This window comes from Stenella coeruleoalba (genome assembly GCF_951394435.1).
Source record: "Stenella coeruleoalba genome assembly, chromosome: 19".
NCBI classification, from domain to species: domain Eukaryota; kingdom Metazoa; phylum Chordata; class Mammalia; order Artiodactyla; family Delphinidae; genus Stenella; species Stenella coeruleoalba.
Genome location: NC_137165.1, coordinates 13,045,114 through 13,066,406, shown reverse-complemented (window position 1 = coordinate 13,066,406; position 21,293 = coordinate 13,045,114). Strand labels below are relative to the sequence as shown.

At 43.2% G+C, this 21,293-nt stretch overlaps 2 protein-coding genes across 4 annotated transcripts in view; one reads left to right on the top strand and one right to left on the bottom strand.

Annotated features, from left to right (window-relative positions):
* Positions 1-8,107, bottom strand: part of SMG6 (SMG6 nonsense mediated mRNA decay factor) — a 236,652-nt gene extending 228,545 nt beyond the window's left edge. The window contains exons 1-4 of one of the 2 annotated variants that reach the window (XM_079904807.1): positions 7,890-8,107; positions 3,576-5,310; positions 2,830-3,022; positions 2,265-2,375 (exon numbers count right to left, since the gene is read on the bottom strand). In XM_079904807.1, coding sequence (XP_079760933.1) covers positions 2,265-2,375; positions 2,830-3,022; positions 3,576-5,310; positions 7,890-7,977 — 2,127 coding nt within the window. In that variant the 5' untranslated portion in view covers positions 7,978-8,107. Of the gene's footprint in view, positions 1-2,264; positions 2,376-2,829; positions 3,023-3,575; positions 5,311-7,635; positions 7,787-7,889 lie in introns of those variants that run through there. The other variant, XM_079904808.1, reaches the window with a different exon arrangement.
* Positions 8,108-8,190: 83 nt separating this feature from the next.
* Positions 8,191-21,039, top strand: SRR (serine racemase). Of its 2 annotated transcripts, XM_079904815.1 has the most exons (9): positions 8,191-8,269; positions 10,994-11,080; positions 15,867-16,038; positions 17,475-17,601; positions 17,789-17,892; positions 19,377-19,496; positions 19,630-19,704; positions 20,310-20,519; positions 20,852-21,039. In XM_079904815.1, exons 2-9 carry the CDS (start codon positions 11,052-11,054, stop codon positions 21,035-21,037), a joined length of 1,023 nt encoding a protein of 340 aa, XP_079760941.1. In that variant the 5' UTR covers positions 8,191-8,269; positions 10,994-11,051; the 3' UTR covers positions 21,038-21,039. The 2 variants fall into 2 exon arrangements, with proteins under 2 accessions (XP_079760941.1, XP_079760942.1); XM_079904816.1 differs by lacking the exon at positions 10,994-11,080 and having other exon boundaries at positions 8,220-8,269.
* Positions 21,040-21,293: the final 254 nt, after the last annotated feature.

Genomic DNA, 21,293 nt, shown 5'->3' with positions numbered 1-21,293 from the left:
ATAACTCAAAAGTATGCCTCAGCAAAGTTATACATCACTACATGTCATACACCTTCAGAGTTCTGACTACTCCACACATTCCCCCTATGAATGAACACCAAGAATCCTCGGTATTTAACCGGTAAAGCACCAAGGAAACTGCTATGTTTCCACTCTACAGCCACTTTGCTACCTCAACGGGGGGAAGAAAACAAAAACAAATTCGGCCAAAGGCTCTCCACCATCCTCAGAATAAAGTACTAGATGGTCCAGCCTCTGCTGCTCACCTCTCCAGCACCACTTCCCCTCTCACTCTCTGTGCCTCAGACTAGGCTGTTCTCAGTTCCCCTATCACATGGTGCTTTTCCCACTCCAGGACCTTCACGTGTACCGTTCCTATTGCCGAGGATACACCTTTCACCTGGCCAAGGTCTCCGGTCTTCAGCCTCAGCTTAACTGTGACTTCCTCAGGCCTCTATGATCCTCCAAGCCCCTTCACACCACACCCCACAACATCCTCTGCGGAAGTCAATGCATCTGCAATTACCAATGCAACACCTGTACTCACCCCTAATCAAACTCCAAACTCTGAGAGCTAGGAACATGACTTTCTCGTTCCACACTGAATTAGGTGTGCCTAGAATGGCACCTGGCATGGAGGAGGGACTCAACAGATACTTGCTGACTAGTAATAGAACCTGTGCATGGCAATTCATCAGAAGGAGCAGAAAGGCAAGAGGAAGCCTCTGCTCCATAAATCACACTCCTTTCTCTAATGAATCAACCTCTTCCTCTCCCCTGGCCCTTTCCTCTCAACATATAATTACGCTAAAGTCTCTCCAAGCTTAGAAACAAACTTCTCTTGACACTATGTCTTTTTTTTTTTTTTTTCGGTACGTGGGCCTCTCACTGTTGTGGCCTCTCCCGTTGCGGAGCACAGGCTCCGGATGCACAGGCTCAGCGGCCATGGCCCACGGGCCCAGCCACTCCGCGGCACGCAGGATCCTCCCAGACCGGGGCACGAACCCGCGTCCCCTGCATCGGCAGGTGGACTCTCAACCACTGCGCCACCAGGGAAGCCCGACACTATGTCTTTTGACTACCATCTTCCCTTCTTGCCTTCAGAGCCTTAAAAGAACAGTCTAAGTTACCCTCTCATTATATCTGCTGCCCCACTTCTCACTCACTACAATCTGGTCTCCATCCTCTCCAACTAATACAACTCATGATAAAGTCATCCAATCCAATGGACAGTTTTTAGTAATCTTAACATTTGAGGATTTTACAGCACTTGACAATTTTACCCACCACCACCTTAAAAATCTGACCCCCTGCTCTCTGGCTAGCTTTCCTAGCTTCCAACTTCTGCTTCAACTATCACCTACACATTGATGACTTCTGAATCTCTATCACCAGCCCAGCTCTTTCTCCTGAGCTCCAGACACACCATAACATTCATTTGTTCATTTTCAAGCTCCTCCACCTAAGCTGATCCAAAACTAATCTCTTCCTTCCCAGCCTCTCTCCTAGGGCACAAAATGGGAGATGATCTGGTCTCCTCAGGCCTCCAATCTCATCATTTACACCTAACCAGTCAGCAATTCAATTCTACTCCCTTATATCTTTCCAATCTGTCTCCTCTTCTCCACCTCCACCACCTCTACCTCAGTTCAGGCCCACACCTGACCCTCCTACTTCTACTTCTACTCTTGCCCAAACTCATCCATTCGCCAGACTGACTGGTTCCAAGAACAAATCTATGCTATCCATTTGTTGAAAATCGATCAATAGCTTCTCACTGCTTTCAGGAAAAAATCCAAACTCTTCAGCGTGGCATGTAAGAGCTTATGATCCATCCCTTCCTACTTCATCAGCTTTACCTCCTCCAACAGCCCAATCCACATCACAGACAACAGCACGCTGACCTCTTATACTTTCCCAGCAAGGTATGAGTCTCTCACTGTGCCCTGTATCAAAACTGCCCCTTCCACTCCTAGTCATGTTTCAAAACTCAACTTGACAGTCTCTAAGAAACCTTCCTTGACCCCCACCAGTCTAAAGCAGATTCAATTCCTTCCATGCCCCTTCAACACTCTATATATGCCACTGCCGTAGTACTCATGACATCACGTTATAGTTGTTGGTTTAATTGGTCTGTTCCCCCACAGGGCTGTATTTTTTATTCTTGTATACTCAACACCTAGCATAGTGCCTAGCACATAACTAACACCAGATAAATGCTTACTAAGTGAGTGAATAAATTTAAGATAAAGAAGCTGGCTTACTGTCTTTCGTAATGGCTTGCTGCGAATGGCAAGACCGTCCATGTAGTCCTCCAGTTTGAACTTGTAAGTAACCTGCAGCTTCTGAAGCAAACTATCAAAGAAGTCACTACCCTATAAAGAGAAAAAATAAGAATCAGCCAAATCAGCCTGTTCTGATCCAATCTACCCAGAAAGTGGGGCAAGTGACCCTTTCACAGCTTTGTTAATAATCAGCCATCTGATGTAAAAGGAGGCATATACAGTATTTAGTGGCCACCAACTAAGCACAAGACAAATTGATAGCATAAGCCTTTCCGTGGTTTTAAAGATATGAAAACACACACACACACACACACACACTCCAGCTAAGACATTCAGAAAGCTTCCAAACTCAAAACTAACTCCAATTGTCAGTAAGTTATGGTGTCAAGGAAGTAACAGACATAGGGTAGGCCTAAACCCAAGAAAAGAGCATACAGTTTGTTGTCAATGTTGTTATAAAACATAGTATTTTGGGTGGTAAAAACCCATCGCAACTAAAGGATGTTGAAGTCTTTATTCTGAGGACATAAAGATGATGGTTTACCTCATCCAAGAGCTCCAAAAGTCTGTTCCGAATCTGTTCTGGGTTCTCAACATTCGGATCCTTGAGAAGCTGCCTGAACTTCTCAATCACCTGATAGAAAGCATTCTTCCACAGGATCTGATCCACATTCTGATTATCAGAGAACTCGATATCTAATAGAATACAGCGCTCATACAGCTGCAGCAGTTCAGCTCTGGAATAAAATACATGCAGCTTCTAGCTCCAAGTACACCACAGGAAAGGCTAGACCCAAGATCTGAGGTTCCTACAAATCAAACACCTTCCTTGGCAGGAAATCCAAAATGCCACCAGGTATAGTACTCACTCTAGTTTCCATTCTGCACAGCAGAATGTCATTCTAAAGACAGTTATGTCTAGGAAAGTAGTTCTTCCCCATATGCCTCCACCTAAATTTAACAGCCAAAGTAAAATCTTCACCACAAGTTAATGTTGTTCATTTCTTGGCACTTTAGAAAGTCTTTCCTTTTCCATATCCAGATTCCATGTTCTCTTAAAAGATTTTTTTCTTCTTAAAAGAAAAAGTGGGAAACATAATCATTTCTAGGACTAGAAACAAAATTTTCTGTTCTGTTTTTTCCAACTCCCCTTCCCTTACAAAAATCAATGTGAAAGGGAGATAACACCTGGCAGCTTACCTAAAAGGTTTCTACCTTCCTCAGCCATGGGGGCCTGCACACCTCCAGCTTATCCCCATTCCCCTCTAGCCAGGACGGAACCCACCATACCTGAGCTGAGCCATCTTCTCCAGGCCCTCGGGACTGATGCGGTCCCTGGAGAGCAGGTTGCTGAGCTGCAGTTCTTGGTTGTCAGCCACCCGGAGAAGCCGATGTAGTTCCTGTTGCTGCATGTTCCTCATGTGTTGCTCCATCTCCTCAGGACTCATGGTGCTGGCAGGGAGGGGGCTACAGACATACTGTCCTGATGGGGTTGGGTAGCCTGGGTAGTAAGGCGCTGGGTACACACCATTTGTAGGGCCCACCGGGTACTGCAGAGGGCTATAGCCTGTGTAAGGATACTGGGAGGCGGGGCCTGGTGTCCGGGGGTAATAATAAGGGTTGTCTGAGTTTTGAAACTTATAGTAAGATGCTTGGGCCTGGCGTGAGTCACCCCAAGAGGTAGGGCTGACTTCATCATCAGTGTCCAAGAAATGTAGCTGCGGTGTCTGGCTCTTCAGAGCAGGTTTCTGATCAGGATTGTTTGGGTCCCACAATCGTCGAGTGGTGCCTCCTCGGCCCCAACTCCGAGATCCCTTACTACCAGATCCAAACAAAAGCCGAGGTCCCGAAGGCGTAGACTCTGGAGAACCGGCTGAATTGACAGACAGGGTGGTATGGGCAGGCAGAATCAGAATGCCACGGCCACGACCCCGAAGTTCTTGTCTCAGGTTTTTGGACTCCTGCTTCTCAGAGCCTTTGCCCACACTGCTCGAGCCTTTGTCTGACTTTAACCTATCCGAATCCTCCCTGGCTGACCTCACCATGGGGGAATCTTTGTTCATGGTTTCTGCATCGAAAGTAACGCGAAGAGTGCCTCGATTTTCTTTACCATTGCTTTTCTGCTCTCCCTCCCCACAGCCAGACCAGCTTCTTTCTAAATGTTTCTTCCTTTCTGAGCTCCTCTGTGGCCCATCAGACTCATCAATTCTGTCCTCATCCAAGGAGTCAGTTGAGGACATAGATACTTGTTTCTTCAGTCGTGGCCTCTCCTTGGTCCGATCTTGGCGGCGGCGGCGACTTCCATTATCAGTCAGGCCAGTCCCCTCGGCGCTGTTGTTGCTACCCGCTGAGCTGGTACTGCAAGTGCGGTAGCGGTTCCTTCGTTTGTCTGAGCGGGAGTAGCGCTTCACAGAACCTGGCTTCCCCTGAGCTGGGTCATCATTCACCTTCTTCACGCCCTCCCCTTTTTCAACCCTCTTTCCTTTTTCCCCCTTTGCAGCCCTTATTGTGTCACCACTTAGGCTCTTTTCTGCCTCCTCTTTGTCTGGCTTGTTCACAACCTCCTCTTTCACATTTCCCCTACATGCATCTTCCTCTACTCTCAGTTGTTCTACCTGGTTGACGATTTCTTCCTCATCCACCCTGCTGGTCGATTCTTTGGTAACAGTCTGCAAACGCCTTCCAGGCTGATAGATCTGCATGTCAGGTTTCTTTGTTCTCTTGATAATTCTTAGACTTCGATCCTCTTGTCCAACAGTCCTAGGAAAAGACTCCTGTGCCCGAGTATTTTCTGGGTCTGCAGGACCATTTTGCTGTGGGCTGTCTTTGCAGACATCTTTAATGAGCTGTGTACCACTTCCAACAGCAGAAGAATCTCTGTCATTAACAATTTCATCCTTAAATTCGTGACCTCCAGAGGGTTCCTTGATTTTAGGTCTGTTCCTTAGTCGGGAAAGACCAGGCTTATAGATTTCAAGATCTGGGCGCCTGTTATCTTTGCGCTGCCTGGGCTCCTTCATGTTTTCTGTGATGTTGGAGAGAGTGTTGGGGAGGAAGAGGTAGAAGAATAAAGGGGAAGGAAAGGAAAAGGAATTGTCATTAAAAGTCAAGCAAGAGGGACTTCCCTGGTGGTCCTGTGGTTAGGTATCCACCTGCCAGTGCAGGGGACATGGGTTCGATCCCTGGTCAGGGAACTAAGATTCCACGTGCCACGGGGCAACTAGGCCCGCGCGCCACAACTAATGAGCCTGCGTGCCACAACTAGAGAGAAGCCCGTGCCGCACTGCAACAAAGAGCCCACGCGCCGCAACGAGACCCCACATGCCACAACTGAGACCCGATGCAGCCAAAAAATAAACAAACATTAAAAAAAAAAAGTCAAGCAAGAATTACACATTGATATGTTAATACTGGTGGACAAGGAAGGAAATTTCTGCAGAAACAGAAATTCTACTAGGTTTACAATATTTGTTCAGCAACTGGCAAAACTAAGAACTTAACTGTGTTGGAGCTACCTACACCTGAGTTGGGGAAACAAGGAATAAAACCTACATTCTCTTGTTACCCAAATCATATTCAGATCCACAATACCCCAAACTACCTAATCATTGATAGAATAAAAGATCTCTAACCAGTTCTGCATTGGACTATTCTCTGCTATAGAGCTCTCAGCTCCATCCTGGTCTCTTCTTCTGCCTCTAACATTTTTCCAGTGTGGCTGAGTCCTTTTAACATACTAAGGGGTCGGGGGCAGTGGGCGGGGGGCAGAGAAGAAGAGGAGTATGCATAACAGTCCACAGTTCTGGACATCTCTGGAGAAAAAATTTGCAACTCCAGTCACTGAACTTGGCCAGGACAATCCTCTTCTTTAGGATTTCAACCACCCAATCACATACCTCCTGTTGAAGCAAACAGGAAGCAGTTCCTTTCACATTCTTCAACTCCACTCATGCTCACCAACTCTCTAACAGCAGCCAGCAGGGTCCTTCCAAGGAAATACTGCTCATACTGTCATCATTAGAATACTGAGACTAACTGCTACTATGATGATGTTATATGAGAAGAAAAAAGTTCCATAAAGGAGCTTTCCCTGGAGGATGATGGAAGTATTGTGACACGCTCTCAAAATACCAACGACTGGGGCACTCAAGAATAAGAGAACAGGACTTTAGAAACCACTCTCCAGGCTCCAGGAACTTACAGAATGACAGATAAGCAAGCATCAATTTTTTTACCTGTTACGTTTATCTGTTAAGGGGAGAGTCTACTGTAAATAGCCACTGAACTGTTCAGTAGGGAAGAAACAGGAATTAGTGAGATTACAGAGTACACTCAAAATGGAATGTTATAGAAAATCCTACTACTGTTCTATAAACACAAATGCAAACAAGCTCATAACAGGGATCACACGCTCCAGCATTTACACCCATGGGTGTAAGGAAATTGGAAAAAATACAAAACCCCACAGGGCTTCCCTGGTGGCGCAGTGGTTGAGAGTCCACCTGCCGATGCAGGGGACACGGGTTCGTGCCCCGGTCCGGGAGGATCCCACATGCCGTGGAGCGGCTGGGCCCGTGAGCCGTGGCCGGAGCCTGTGCTCCCCGACGGGAGAGGCCACAGCAGTGAGAGGCCCGCGTACCGCCAAAAAATAAACAACCCACAAAACTCTTAAGTTTAAGATACTGCTTCAGTATTTTCTGAAGTCTAAAAGACTGCTTCATCCACTACGAACAAAGGGAAAGCAGTTAACTCCAGAACAGCTCACCCTCAGCAGCCTGTGCAAGCTGGGGGGTGGGGTGGGAAGAACCACTACCACTTTCCAGAGAGGAGGGAGCAAACAACCTGAATAATCCAGTGCACATGACCCATGAAAACCAATTTCAGACTTCTGCCACAAGCCTGCAGGAATATAACTACCATTCTACACGACTCCACTGCCTAATCAAAGAGAGGTGAGACACTAGAATCTTCCTTGGTGCTTTCCTGGTGGCTGGACACTTTAACTTGCAAGTTGAACATTCTCCCTGATAAAAACTGCTCCCACACATGCCAAAGCCAAACCAGAGTAGAGTCAGCTCTCTGAGGTCCTGGATCCCTCCGGTGGCGCAGCCTTCAGAAGCCTGCCTTGGGGGGAAAAAGTTCAGCAACGAAGTCCCAAGCTGTTGAACCTTCCTCCTCGATGTTCCCAGCTCCTTCCAACGCTAAAGAAACGACGGGGCAGGCCTGCGAATGACTCCTCGGGGAACCATACACCCCGGGGCCCTCCACCAGACCCCGGAGCCCACTCCTTTCCGCGTCCCCTGACGGCTGGGAACCCTGTGAGAGGGCTGGGGCAATGGGGAGCAGTCACCTTCGCCGTGAGAAAGGGGGCGGAGGAAGGAACCCGGGTTGCGCTCTCCCGGAGGGACCGTAGCCGGCAGATCCCGACCCCACACCGGCTCTCTGGCTGGTAGAGCGGGGAGGGACCGCCCTCGGCCCCCGCCCCCACTGTTGGGGGAAGGGGCGGGGGCTCTGGAGCACCGCGAACTAAGCGGGGAGGAGGCAGAGGAGGAGAGGGAGGCGGGGCGGGCAGGCCCAGCCCAGGAGCTGGGCGGCGCGACTCACCTCTGCTCCCGGCCTGCGGAGCCAGAGTGGCCAGGATCCCTCGCAGCTCCGACGCGGAGATCCGGACACGCTCCAACCCCTCCGCCATCTTCGCGGCTGCTGCTGCAGCTGCAGCTACTCCACCAGCGCCGCGCGCAGCCAGGAAACCACGACGGACGGGCGGCGCGCGCGCTCACCCACCTCCCACCCTTTTCCCCGCCCCCTCCTGCCCCCCCTCCCCAAACGACGGTGGCCGCACTGGGAGGAAAAGCGCCGAACGCACGTTCAGTCGGGAAGAGGCGGGCCGCGAGACTGGGTGGGGCAGGCGGGCACCGCGCGTGCGCAGAGGTGTGGCCGGGAAGGTGCGCTGAGGCTGGAGGTGGAGGCGCGGCGCCTGGGAGGTGAGGTGAGGTCTGGCCCGGCCGAGCCAGGCCAGGCAAGGTGGGCGTTCGCTGCGGTGGCTGCTCTTGCTGCCGTGGTGGCCTTCGAGGACACCGGTACCAGCCTGGGGCTCGGGTTGACGGGGGCCTCCACCGTCCGGCCCTTTCCAGTCATCTTAGGCCAGGGTCTCCCGCCACAGGCCCGGACTACTGCCCCAGGCTTTTACTTTGCGACCTTCAAGATCTTGTAGGATAGTTAGTATTATGCCCCTTTTTTTTCTTTCTTTCTTTCTTTTTTTTTTTAAATGAGGAAACTGAATCCCAGAGAACCGTAGCAAATTGCCCAGGGTGACACAATCGATAATTACCAGAGACTCAAGAGTCTTTTCCTTTATGGCAATCTACATCCCAAACTTCGTGGCTTTTTTTTTTTAAATACAGTATAGATGGCTCTTGCTGAGGGAAGGGTTTGTGTGGAAATAAGTCAGGAGGTGTTATGAGTCGATTTGGGAATTTCTGTATCACTGTGGATTCTGGGGAAAATTACTTGACTTTCCTGGATCTCAGGTTGATTTTTTTTTTTTTTCATCTTTAAAATGTAACTGGATCTGAAGACTGGTACTTTATCTGTTTGTTCATGAGCCCCGTGTTCAGAACTGTGATGGAACTCCCTCCTCTTGCAAGGTTGCTTCCCTCCACCTCTTGAGCTCCTTCCCAGTCCCACACAACCTATTGGACCTCTACACCATCAAAGTTACCGATTATTCCTTAGACTGGGCTTAAAAGATTTAAACAATCTCTGACAACTCATTCAATTCCTATTAGGTGGCAGACGCTTCGCCTCCACGAAGTTCTCAACAGATGGAGAAAGTCAGTAGATAGCAAAAGAAGGGGAGTGATTGGAGTGGTCAGAGCAAATGGCAATCTTTAAAACAGATATGAAAGAAATAAGAAAAAAATGTTTGAAACTAATTTGTTTTCATAGTGAAATTGATGAGGACATTGCAACAGTTTTTTTTTTAATGGAAAAATAATCTGAAGAAAACTTTCTTAGGAAAAACACCATTGCCAAATTAATACAGCAGTATCAGTGAGCTGCAGATGAGATATGCCAAAAGTTAAACCAGCTCAAAAAATCTTATGAGAACTCAGAGGGAAAATATAATAGAAACTATTGAGAGGTAAAGGTACGAGATATGGAGAATGGATCCAGAAAACTAATAATCAAATATGAGTCCAGAAGGTGATAACAGAACTGACTGAGGAGGAGCAATAATCAAATATATAATAGAAGAAAATTTACTCAGTTGATGGAAAATTTGGATTTAAGACTTAAATTCAACCCTCAGATTTAAAAGGTTCATGAAATACCAGGTAGAAATAAGTGAAAAGACAACCATATTTAGACCTGTATCACAATGAAAGCTGAGTTTAAAGAATTAAAATATGTGCTGATATAGTCAAGATACATTGTTAATTTTTTAAGCCAATTGCAGAACAAGATATATAGAGTATGGTTCTGTCTGAGTGCAGCAAAACCATTTATTGCATATGTAAATTTCTATATAAATACATCAAAAAAGATGTGGAAGAATACATACCAAACTTTTTAAAATGGTTATCTTGGGAATTCCCTGGCAGTCCAGTGGTTAGGACTGCAAGCTCTCACTGCCAAGGGCCCGGGTTCGATCCCTGGTTGGGGAACTAAGATCCCACAAGCTGCACAGCGCGCACAAATAAATAAATAAATAAGTAAAAAGAATGAAAATTAATAAGCTACGTATTCAATAAGGGTAGAAAAAGAAAATAAAAATAGAAGGAAGAAATAAAGATAAAATCAGAAATAATAAAGGAAAAAGAACAGCACTTGATAAATTGAAGCACTCATTCTTCAGAAATAGACATTAAAATAGACACATTTCTGGCAAAAAATTTTGAAAATTCAAGATATCCTACCAAATGCTTCATAGGTAATGCAAACTTAGCTCATCAAATCTCTGATTTTCCCCTAAAATATTTGTTTCTTTGCCAGCCTTATATCTCAGTAAATTATACCACCATCGAAGTCAAAACCCAAGAGTTATCCTTGACACCTCCGTCTCCCTCAGTCCCCACATTCAATCCAATATCAGGATATGTCTCTTCTATATCTGTAGTGGTGACATATGGAGTTCATCACCTCAACATTTTCACCTTCCTTTTCTCTTGAAAACTGTCCCTTACTCTCACTCAGAAGTACTTTCTCTTTTCCTTTTTCTTTTTCCTTTTTTCCTTTCTTTCCTCTTACTCCCTTCATTTGCTCCTATTTTTCCCTCAGGTGCAGAGATTTGAGGCAGTCCTGCTGTTCAGTTCACATTATCATCAACAAGGCCTTTCTCATTTTATCTTTTTTTCCTTCATTCCAATTCCCAGTCATGTTCCTTTCTTCTTCCTTCAGTAGCCACTCTAATGTGTTTGATATATGTCCTTGGATATACATGTATCTTTGAATAATATATAGTATTGTTTTATATATGTATGTGTTTTAAATGTACATATTTGATATTGTGTTATAGAAACCATTGTTTCATGTTTCTGTAAATACTTCTATTGCATAGTATTGTCTTAAATGACCTCACACCCTTGGCCACTGGTCCTGGGCCTAGATGGGCCAATCAGAGTCCCTACCCAGAATTTTTGTTAACTGAAACTAAGAAAAAAAGAAAATCCCTCTCCAGTTTGGAAGCCGTAAAATGTAAAACACAGGAGCTGTCAGCAGCCATGTGTCCTGCCATGCGGAACCAGCTGGTCTGCAGTGAAAAGAATGAAGCCGACATGCAGAAAGCAGCAGAGGTGAGAAACAATGAGAAAGTCCTGGAAAATCTCAAAGTCCCTAGTTCCAGTTGTTCCTGATGTGCCATGTTCCTGCCCTTCCCATGGTTCAACTCTTCCTTGGATTCCATGAGCCAGTAAATTCTCATCACCTCCCTCTTGTGCCTAAGCCAGTTAAAATTGGGGTTCTATCACTCGTAACCAAGAGGCCTAACTAATTATAATCTCCAAAATGTATGTGCGTGTGTGTGTTTTAATTGTGGTAAAATACACGTAACATGAAATATACCATCATGATCATTTTTAAGTGTACAGTTCAGTAGTGTTAAGTACATTCACATTGTTGTACAACCAATCTCCAGAACTCTTTTCATCTTGCAAAACAAACTGTACCCATTGAACAACAGCTTCCCACTGCCCCCTCCTCCCCACAGCCTCTTACAATCACCGTTCTACTTTCTATGGATTTGACTAGGTACCTCACATAAGTGTAACCATATGGTATTCGTCTTTTTGTGACTGGCTTATTTCAATTGGCGTAACATCCCCAGGATTCATCCATGTTATAGCACATGTCAGAATTTCCTTTTTTGAGGCTAAATAATATTTCATTGTATGTATATATCCCATTTTGTTTATCCATTTATCTGTCGCTGGATACGTGGGTTGCTTCCACCTTTTGGCTATTGCAAATAATGCTGCTATGAACATAGGTGTACACATATGTCTTTGAGACCTTCATTGAATTCTTTTGGGTATATAACCAGAAGTGGAATTGCTGGATCATATGGTAATACTGTTTAATTTTTTGAGGAACTACCACACTGTTTTCCACAGCAACTGCACCATTTTACATTTCTACCAACAGTGCACAAGGACTCCAGTTTTTCTACATCCTGCCAACACCTGTTATTTTCCTAGTTTGGGGGTTTTTAAAATAGTAGCCATCCTAATAGGCATAAGGTGGTATCTCACTGTGGTTTTGATTTGCATTTCTCTAATGATTAGAGATGTTGAGCATCTTTTCATGTGCTTGTTGGCCCTTTGTATATCTTTTTTGGAGAAATGTCTATTCAAGTCCTTCGCCCATTTTTTGATGGGTTTGTTTTTCCAAAATGTATCTTGAATGATTATTTTTTTCTACCTCCACTTTCACCATCCAAGCCCCCCTGTTGTTTTTCGTGTGGACAACTGTAATACTTCATAACTGGATACCTTGATTCCACTCTTCTCTCTTTCCTTTTCATTCATTGCAATGTAGCAAGTGATTTTCTGTAAATATGGATTCTAACATGTCACCTGCTCAGAATTCTCCAATGGCATTTTTAAAAAAACTTTTATTGGAGTATAGTTGATTTACAATGTTGTGTTAGTTTCCACTGTACAGCAAAGTGAACTCTTTTTTAGATTCTTTCCCATATAGGTCGTTACAGAGTATTGAGTAGCGTTCTCTGCTATACAGTAGGTCCTTATTAGTTATCTATTTTATATATAGTGGTGTGTATATGTCAGTCCCAATCTCCCAATTTATCCCTCCCCGCCCCCTCCCCTGGTAACAAGTCCAATGGCATTTTATTGCTCTTAAAAAAAAAATCCATGGACTTCCCTGGTGGTCCATTGGTTAAGAGTCCACGCTTCCACTGCCGGGGGCGTGGGTTCAATCCCTGGTCTGGGAAGTTCTGCATGCTGTGAGGTGCGGCCAAAAAAAAATTCCATGAGTCATGGTCTCTTATGATCTAGACTCTGCCAACTTCACTCTCCTTATCTCTTATCACATTTCCCATTGATCACATTTTCAGATACATTGACCTTTTAATTCCTGGAAAATGCCAATCTCTTTCCCTCCTTAAAGCCTTCACATAATATTCCCTCTACCTGAAACACTTTCCCCACTACTCTGCCCATTCATCTTTTAGGTCATAATTTAATTTTACTTCTCAAGAAAAAAAAACTAATTATTCACAAAATAATAAAAATTCAGTTCTACATAGAGGGTCTTCATTGACCTCCTTCACTGATCTAAATAAGGCCTCCCACTATAGTATCCTATCATAATACACTTCCCTAAGTTAACATATCAATGTTTGTAAATACATATTTAATTGGATTATTTGTTAGACACCTCTCCAATACATTGTAATCTTTGAGAGGAGGAACAAGTCTACTTCTCTAGTACTATATCCCCAGATCAGACAGTATCTGACACAGAAGGTGCTCAAATTTGTTGAATGAATGAATACCACAGATATGAAAAATACTTAGAAATATTAATATGTACAGCTTTATACTAATAAATTTTAAATTAAGTGATTTTACAAAAAAAATTACTGAAATTAATTCAGGAGGAGATGGCAAATCCATATAAACCAGTAACTATGAAGTCATTGAAAAAGTTACGAGAGGTACATTTTTAAGGTAAAGACAAATTATCTTTATTTGCAGATAGCATGATTGTTTCGAGAATAAACTGTAAAACTATTAGATCTAACAAGATAATCTGGTAAAGTATCCTATTACATGATAAATATACAAAAATTATTAGCTTTCATATACATCATCAGTAAGCAGTTTAAAAATCTAATTTTAAAAATGCCTTATCTTGGGGCTTCCCTGGTGGCTCAGTGGTTGAGAGTCCACCTGCCAATGCAGGGGACACGGGTTCGTGCCCCGGTCTGGGAAGATCCCACATGCCGCGGAGCGGCTAGGCCCGTGAGCCATGGCCGCTGAGCCTGCGCGTCCGGAGCCTGTGCTCTGCAACGGGAGAGGCCGCAACAGTGAGAGGCCCGCGTACCGCCAAAAAAAAAAAGAGAAGCCACAGCAATGAGAAGCTCAGGCACCGCAACGAAGGGTAGCCCCTGCTCGCCGCCAACTGGAGAAAGCCTGAGTGCAGCAACGAAGATCCAACGCAGCCATAAATAAATTTATATATATAACAAAAAGAATGGATAAACAACAAGGTCCTAAAGCACAGAGAACTATGCTAAACATCCTGTGATAAACCATAATGGAAAAGAATATGAAAAACAAGGTATGTATACGTATAACTGAATCGCTTTGCTGTACAGCAGAAATTAACACATTGTAAATCAACCTTACTTCAATAAAAAAAAAGTTCAGTCACTAGTAATTAAAGAAATGTAAACTACTAGACATAAATTGACAGATAAAAATGATACAGTAAGGGTGAAGGAAAATAGTCATTCCTTAGAAAGTGCTGTTGGAGTATAAATTGATATGATCTATAACTCTTCTGGAGATCAGTTTGGCAGTGGTATCAAAAACCTTAGAAGTATGTATGCCTTTTAATGTAAAATACCACTGGTGGAATCTACTCAAAGCATGTATAGAGATAAACAGAGATCTTGCAACAAGGCTGTTCATTACATCATTATTTATCATAGCCAAAAAAAAAAAAAAGGAAATCTAAATGTTCAACAGAGTTATCTAAAACTATGGTATTTTTGTAAAAAGAAGTACTAGTAAGTCATTTCACTAGAAATCACATAGTGATTTCCCTGGCAGTCCAATGGTTAAGACTTCGCCTTCCAATGCTGGGGATGCGGGTTCAATCCCTGGTCGGGGAGCTAAGACACCACATGCCTCGTGGCCAAAAAAAACAAAACATAAAAAACAGAAGCAATATTATAACAAATTCAATAAAGACTTTAAAAAATGTTCCACATCAAATAAAATAAAAAGTCACATAAATATACCTACTGATAAGCAAAGATTCATAGATATATTGTCTGAAAAAAGCAAGTTAACAAACCTGTCAAAAAAGTTTTGTCTGCATATGTATGTGGGTCTGGAAAGAGAGACAACAGAGCTTCGGTAGCAATTGTCTTTGGAGAGGAAAGCAGATTAAATTGTTTTTCTATTGAACATACATTACCTTTGTTAATAAGGAAAAATAAAGAGAAACATCATGTTTAAACACTACAGTAAAAATAGTAAAAAGTGGAAGCATAATACAGTTACTGAAAATTATAATTATGAAAACTTTGAGGAATGAGCCAAATGGAAAAGGAGTAAAAATGTTATTTATGCTTTGATTTTAACTGTCATATATGTATATTGAAAAAACAGAAGGAAACATAGGGACATAATTTATTAAGATGGTAGGATTGTAGGCAATTTTTCCCCTTGGTAAATTGTGAAATATTTTTTTAAAATAAAAATTTGTAGCAGATTTTGAACGCAGTTTATTCAAGCTTCACAATCATGAAAATGTAGAGACCAGTGGCAGTGCCAAGAGATGGATGGTAGGGGCGAGGGCTGAGCTTTAAGCCTTCAATAATCATCACCAGTTATCTCCTGTGAGGTTTCAACAAAGCAAACTTACACACCAAGAAACTCAGCTTCAAGAGAAGTTCCCTTATGCAGAGATTCTGGACCCCAGTAATGGAGACAGTCCCCACATTAACACCACAGACCCTGAGTCTATTTTCCTATGTTATGCATTTTCTTTTTTTATTTTCTTAAGATTTTTGTTTGGTTGGTTTTTGGGGTTTTTGTTTGTTTGTTTTAGTTTAAGGTTCACAGCAAAATTGATGGGAACAGAAATTTGCCATATACTCCCGGCCCCCACACATGTATAGCCTCCCCCATTATCAGCATCCCCCACCAGAGTGGTATATTTGTTACAGCTGAACCTACATTGACATGCCATTAGCACCAAAGTCCATAGTTTACATTATGGTTCACTCTTGGTGGTGTACATTCCATGGGTCTGTGTTATGCATTTGCAAAATCTACTTTAAATACATCGTCTAGGCTTGCTTTGACCCCTCTTATTCCTGGGTTTCAGAACCATGTGTGATCAGTACTGCATCTCCTTTGCTGATGTTGAGAAAGCACATATCAACATTCGAGATTTTATCCACCTCACACCAGTGCTAACAAGCTCCATTTTGAATCAAGTAGCAGGGCGCAATCTTTTCTTCAAATGTGAACTCTTCCAGAAAACTGGATCTTTTAAGGTAACAATCTCTTTTGATAGTGTATCATGTTTCTTTTCAAGCCACTTTGATTCTCTTGACCACCCAGTGAGGTAGGTACAATTAATATCTTTTTACAGCTAAAGAAATTGTAGAAATTTTCCTTTGCTCAAGTCCTGGTTACTTAGCATCATGGCGTTGACAAGAGCCACTTTTACACAATCTCAAAATTCCGTATAATTAAGGTGATCACATATAATTTACTATCCAGACTAGGACATGTTTGAGAATGAAAAGGGGGAACTTCTAACGATTAAGCCGAGATCACAGTCATCAACCTGGACATGTGTGATCACCCTGTATATAGCCAAGTTTAAGCATTCACTTTGTCAACTTACTATTTGTTTATACCTTATTATGAATATAAACAATCTAACCCTAGCTCAACCCTCATATAACAGGACCTTTTTCTACAAAATACGTCAGTGCCTCTCCTATGCATACAGATAGATTTCTGTGCTGATTTGTTACCTGAATTCTCTGACCGTTAGTTGAACTTTAAGATCCATTCAGGTAAAAATCTGAAAAGCTGCATTTTGCACTGTGCCTAACAGGTATTGTTAGTACCCATTAAGTGGTAGCTTTAGGATTTCAGGAATTTACCTTTTTCCATACCCATTAACTGAGAACTTTTATTTTAAACAAACAAAAACTTCTCCATTCTCTTTTGCCCTTTGCTTCTGCCATGGTTTATTTTTCATTCATCATGCATCAAGCACTTATTTTCACCAACTATACTAGGTATATGTACACTAGGCCTTGCCCTATATCCATACTTGCAGGGGAAGACAAAATAGGTTGATGACAAATGTCTTAAAAGAGTTACAAACAAGGGCCATGGAAACGAATGAAGTACCTAATTTTGCCTGGGAGAACAAGGAGGTTGAACCAGGTGTTGTTTGATCCAAGTTTTATAGGATGAGTACTTTTAGCCAGATCAGGGAGTGGGGGAAAAGAACTACAGGTAGAGGCATCAGCATGCCAAGAGGTACAGAGTTGTGAGCTAACCTGGTAGGATGGAAACTAGAGGCAATTTAGGATGGCTACAACGGTAGAGGTAGATATGTTTAGAAAGGCTGCAGCTTGTAAGGGATTTGTACTTCTCTTACAAAAATGGGCAATCAATGAAAAAGGTAACGTTTGTTTTTTAAAAGCTCACTTTCCTAATCTAGTGGAACTATTAGATGAGAATAATCCTTGAGGCAGGATCAGCTGAGATTTGGTGATACCAAGTTGAGAAATGAGGCCTCACCAAGGTAGTGGCCAAGATGAACATGAGGTATTTAGGAGATAGACTCAATAAGATTTAGTCATGGAGTGGATGTGCAGTATTGGAAGAGAAAAATGTAAAAAAGCTCCTTGGTTTTTTGAAAAGAATTTTTAATCAAATATATTAATTCACCATTCCTCTTTTCCAGATTCGTGGTGCCCTTAATGCAATCAGAGGCTTGATTTCTGCCACTTCAGAAGAGAAGCCCAAAGCTGTTGTTACTCACAGCAGTGGAAACCATGGCCAGGCTCTCTCCTATGCTGCCAAATTGCAAGGTACTTGATTAATTTCCCAGGGTACTGGGTAGGCTCGTCAGAGGACTGGAAAAGCAGCCTTAACTTTCAGTGAGGTTGGTGATAGCTGAGGGAATAAATTTCCAAGTCCCTGATTACAAGCAAACTGAACATAAATTTCTATCCTAAATTCTGATTTGTACTAACCAAACATGCTTCTCCCTCCCAGGGATTCCTGCTTATATTGTAGTGCCCGAAACAGCTCCCAACTGTAAAAAATTGGCGATACAAGGCTATGGAGCCTCTATAGTATACAGTGAACAAAGCGACGAGGTAAGGAAGAGAGCAATGTTCAGTACCACCTTAACAGCTTTCATAGTAAAATGAAACTTCTCTTCCTACCTTACTGGCTGCAGCTTCTGTCTCCTTTGTTGTTTCTCTAAGTGTTGGCACGCACGACCTTTTCTCTACCTACACTCACTCAGATGATCTCATTAGTCTCATAGTTTAAAATATCACCTACACTCTAACTCCAGCCCTGAACTTTGCTCTTAACCAGACTTGTACATTCCCACTTGGGTGCCTTAATAGGCCTCTCAACCTTACTGTCTAAAACCAAACTCCTCATCTTAATACTGTTCCACTTCCAGTCTTCCCCATCTCAGTAAATGGCAACTTTAATCCTTCATTATCCTCAAAACATGGAGTTATCTTTGATAACTCTGATACCCCACATCCAAATCTTAGTCCTTTCAAAATATTTCCATAATCCAACTTTTTTTTTTAAATTAATTTATTTTTGGCTGAGTCGGGTCTTTGTTGCTGCGCGCTGGCTCTCTCTAGTTGCAGTGAGTGGGGGCTACTCTGTTGCGGTGCGCGGGCTTCTCATTGCGGTGGCTTCTCTTGTTGCGGAGCGCGGGCTCTAGGCGCGTGGGCTTCAGTAGTTGTGGCTCACAGGCTCCAGAGAGCAGGCTCAGTAGTTGTGGTGCACTGGCTTAGTTGCTCTGCAGCATGTGGGATCTTCCCGGACCAGGGCTCGAACCCGTGTCCCCTGCATTGGCAGGTGGATTCTTAACCACTGCGCCACCAGAAAAGCCCAATCCAACTACTTCTAACAGCCTCTACCTTCACCATCCTGATTCAAACCAATGTCAGTCCTCACCTAGATTCAGTAGCCTCCTAATTGGTCCTCTGCTTCCACCCTTGCCCCACGAGTCTTGTCTCCAAAAGAGCAACCAGAGCTATCCATTTGGTAAGTCAGAATGTGTCTGTCAGCCTAAAATCCTCCAGTGGTTCCCCATCTCATACACAGTGGAAACCAAAGTTCTTGCAATCATCTATGGCCCAGATGAACTGGCCCATTTCTATTTTTCTGACTTCATCTCCCACTATTACTCTCCTCCAAACACTCCACACAAACCACACTTAGTTTCTCAGAAAGCCAAGCACTCCTCTCTGTAGTCTTTGTACTTGCTGTTACTCTTTCCTTGGAATGTTCTGGAGGTACACAGGACTTGTTCAAATCTATTAAAATGTCACTTTACCAGTGGCCCTTCCCGAGCACCCTATATAAAATAAATTCATTTTTCTCTAAAGCATTTAGACATACCATATATTTACTTATATCCCACCCCTCCTCACCATATTAGAACATAACTCCACTGAGTGCAGGGACTGTTTTGTTCGGTTATATCCCCAGTGCCAAAACAAATTGTGAAAAAAGTAGATGGCAAATAAAGTGTTAAATGACTGAATCTAACTTGTTGGGAACTCTATTAAATATAAATAAAGTAAGCTAAATTAATGTACTCTTTCAGTCCAGAGAAAATGTTACAAAAAGAATTGTGGAAGAAACAGAAGGCATCATGGTACATCCCAACCAGGAGCCTGCAGTGATAGCTGGGCAAGGGACAATTGCCATGGAAGTCCTAAACCAGGTAAAAGCTTAGTTAGTTCTTGTTTAGCCACTTACTGGTAATGCTGTTTGGCTGTAGAACCAATTATTTTATATGTACATATAAAACTGGTTATTAATAGACCTATTTATACTTTATATTCTTTTCATTAAAGGTTCCCTTGGTAGATGCACTGGTGGTACCTGTAGGAGGAGGAGGAATGGTTGCTGGAATAGCAATTACAGTTAAGGTAAGAAAACAGCTTCTGAAGGACTCCCTACTTCAGGCATAGAAGAGTTTATTTTACATCATAGTACATTGTGAATACTTGCTCAACATTCCCCCAAATTGCCATTCCTTCTCATCATCCCTTGGCACTTGAGATAGAAGGCCCTTCTCTTCACCACTACCCTTTTTTCTTTTTTTTGGCCGCGCGGCATGCGGAATCCTAGTTCCCAGTGACTGAACCTGTGCCCCCTGAAGTGGAAACGCGGAGTCTTAACCACTGGACCGCCAGGGAAGTCCCTCACTACCCTTTTCTTAACGAAAACTTTACAGCACAAAAGCCATTACAATGAGTGGCACCCTCACAGTCCTCTGAGTTCCATCTCACCAACCTACTATCCAAGTCAGTGGCTACTCTTTTCCCAAGTTACCAGCAGAACCAGCTGTGATCTAGGCCACCGAGGCCAGAGTGGAAAACAATTTCAAGTGCTTAAAGGCCCTATTTCCATTACATCGATTAAAAGAAAGCCTCTTGGGCAGAAATATGTTAACTGTACCAATCATTTTACTGCAAGCATGCAGGCAAAATGCTGTGGCTAGTTGTAAGCTATCTAATATTCCTCTTCCTAGGCTCTGAGACCTAGTGTCAAGGTATATGCTGCTGAACCCTTGAATGCAAATGACTGCTACCAGTCCAAACTGAAAGGGGAACTGACCCCCAATCCCTATCCTCCAGAAACCATAGCAGATGGTGTCAGATCCAGCATTGGCTTAAACACCTGGCCTATTATAAGGGACCTCGTGGATGACGTCTTCACTGTCACAGAGGATGAAATTAAGGTGAGGCCCCAAGAGGAAAGGAGATAACAAAAGAATGGAGCAACTTCTTAGACAAAAAACCCTCCTGTTGTAAGTGGCAACTCACCCACTAGGGACTCAACTAGGTGATTTCATGACACGTAGGTGGGTGCCCTAGATGTATTAAGACCATAGAAGCAGAGTTGGAATGAAAAAAGCCCTGCCCTTCATTGGCAAGCACAAACATATAGCAATAGGAAAATTCAGACGAGGCATATTATATCCCCATCTGGCCTTTGACTATAAAGGCCAACCATGTAGGCTCTTTCCCCTTTTCCCATTTCACTAATTCTTACTCCTTTCTATACCAACAGTATGCAACCCAGCTGGTGTGGGAGAGGATGAAATTGCTTATTGAACCTACAGCTGGTGTTGGAGTGGCCGCTGTGCTGTCTCAGCATTTTCAAACAGTTTCCGCAGAAGTAAAGAACATTTGTATTGTGCTCAGTGGTGGAAATGTAGACTTAACTTCCCTAACTTGGGTGAAGCAGGCTGAATAAGCCAGCTCTTTAGAAATCTGTTTCTGTTTAATATGTGCAAAAGGAAGAAAAGGGATTCAGTGTCTAAACACTTGGAAATTTTGTCTCCTGGTCATTGTCAACTTCCTATCTTCCCCTCTTAAAGAGCTTTCAAAATCCTAATGGAGAATGTATATTTCAGTAAGTTTTAATAGTTTTTTGGACTAAGTTGCAGTAGAAAAATATCCATACTTAACTGAGATACCTTGTCAAGGCCAAGAAAAGTCTTCTGCTAAAA

Excerpts from the sequence above, each read along its gene's own strand:
- SRR (XM_079904815.1), top strand. The coding sequence starts at position 11,052 with ATGAAGCCGACATGCAGAAAGCAGCAGAG. Across the intron at positions 17,602-17,788 it reads CTATGCTGCCAAATTGCAAG|GGATTCCTGCTTATATTGTA; the intron begins GTACTTGATTAA and ends TCTCCCTCCCAG. Across the intron at positions 19,497-19,629 it reads CCATGGAAGTCCTAAACCAG|GTTCCCTTGGTAGATGCACT; the intron begins GTAAAAGCTTAG and ends TTTTCATTAAAG.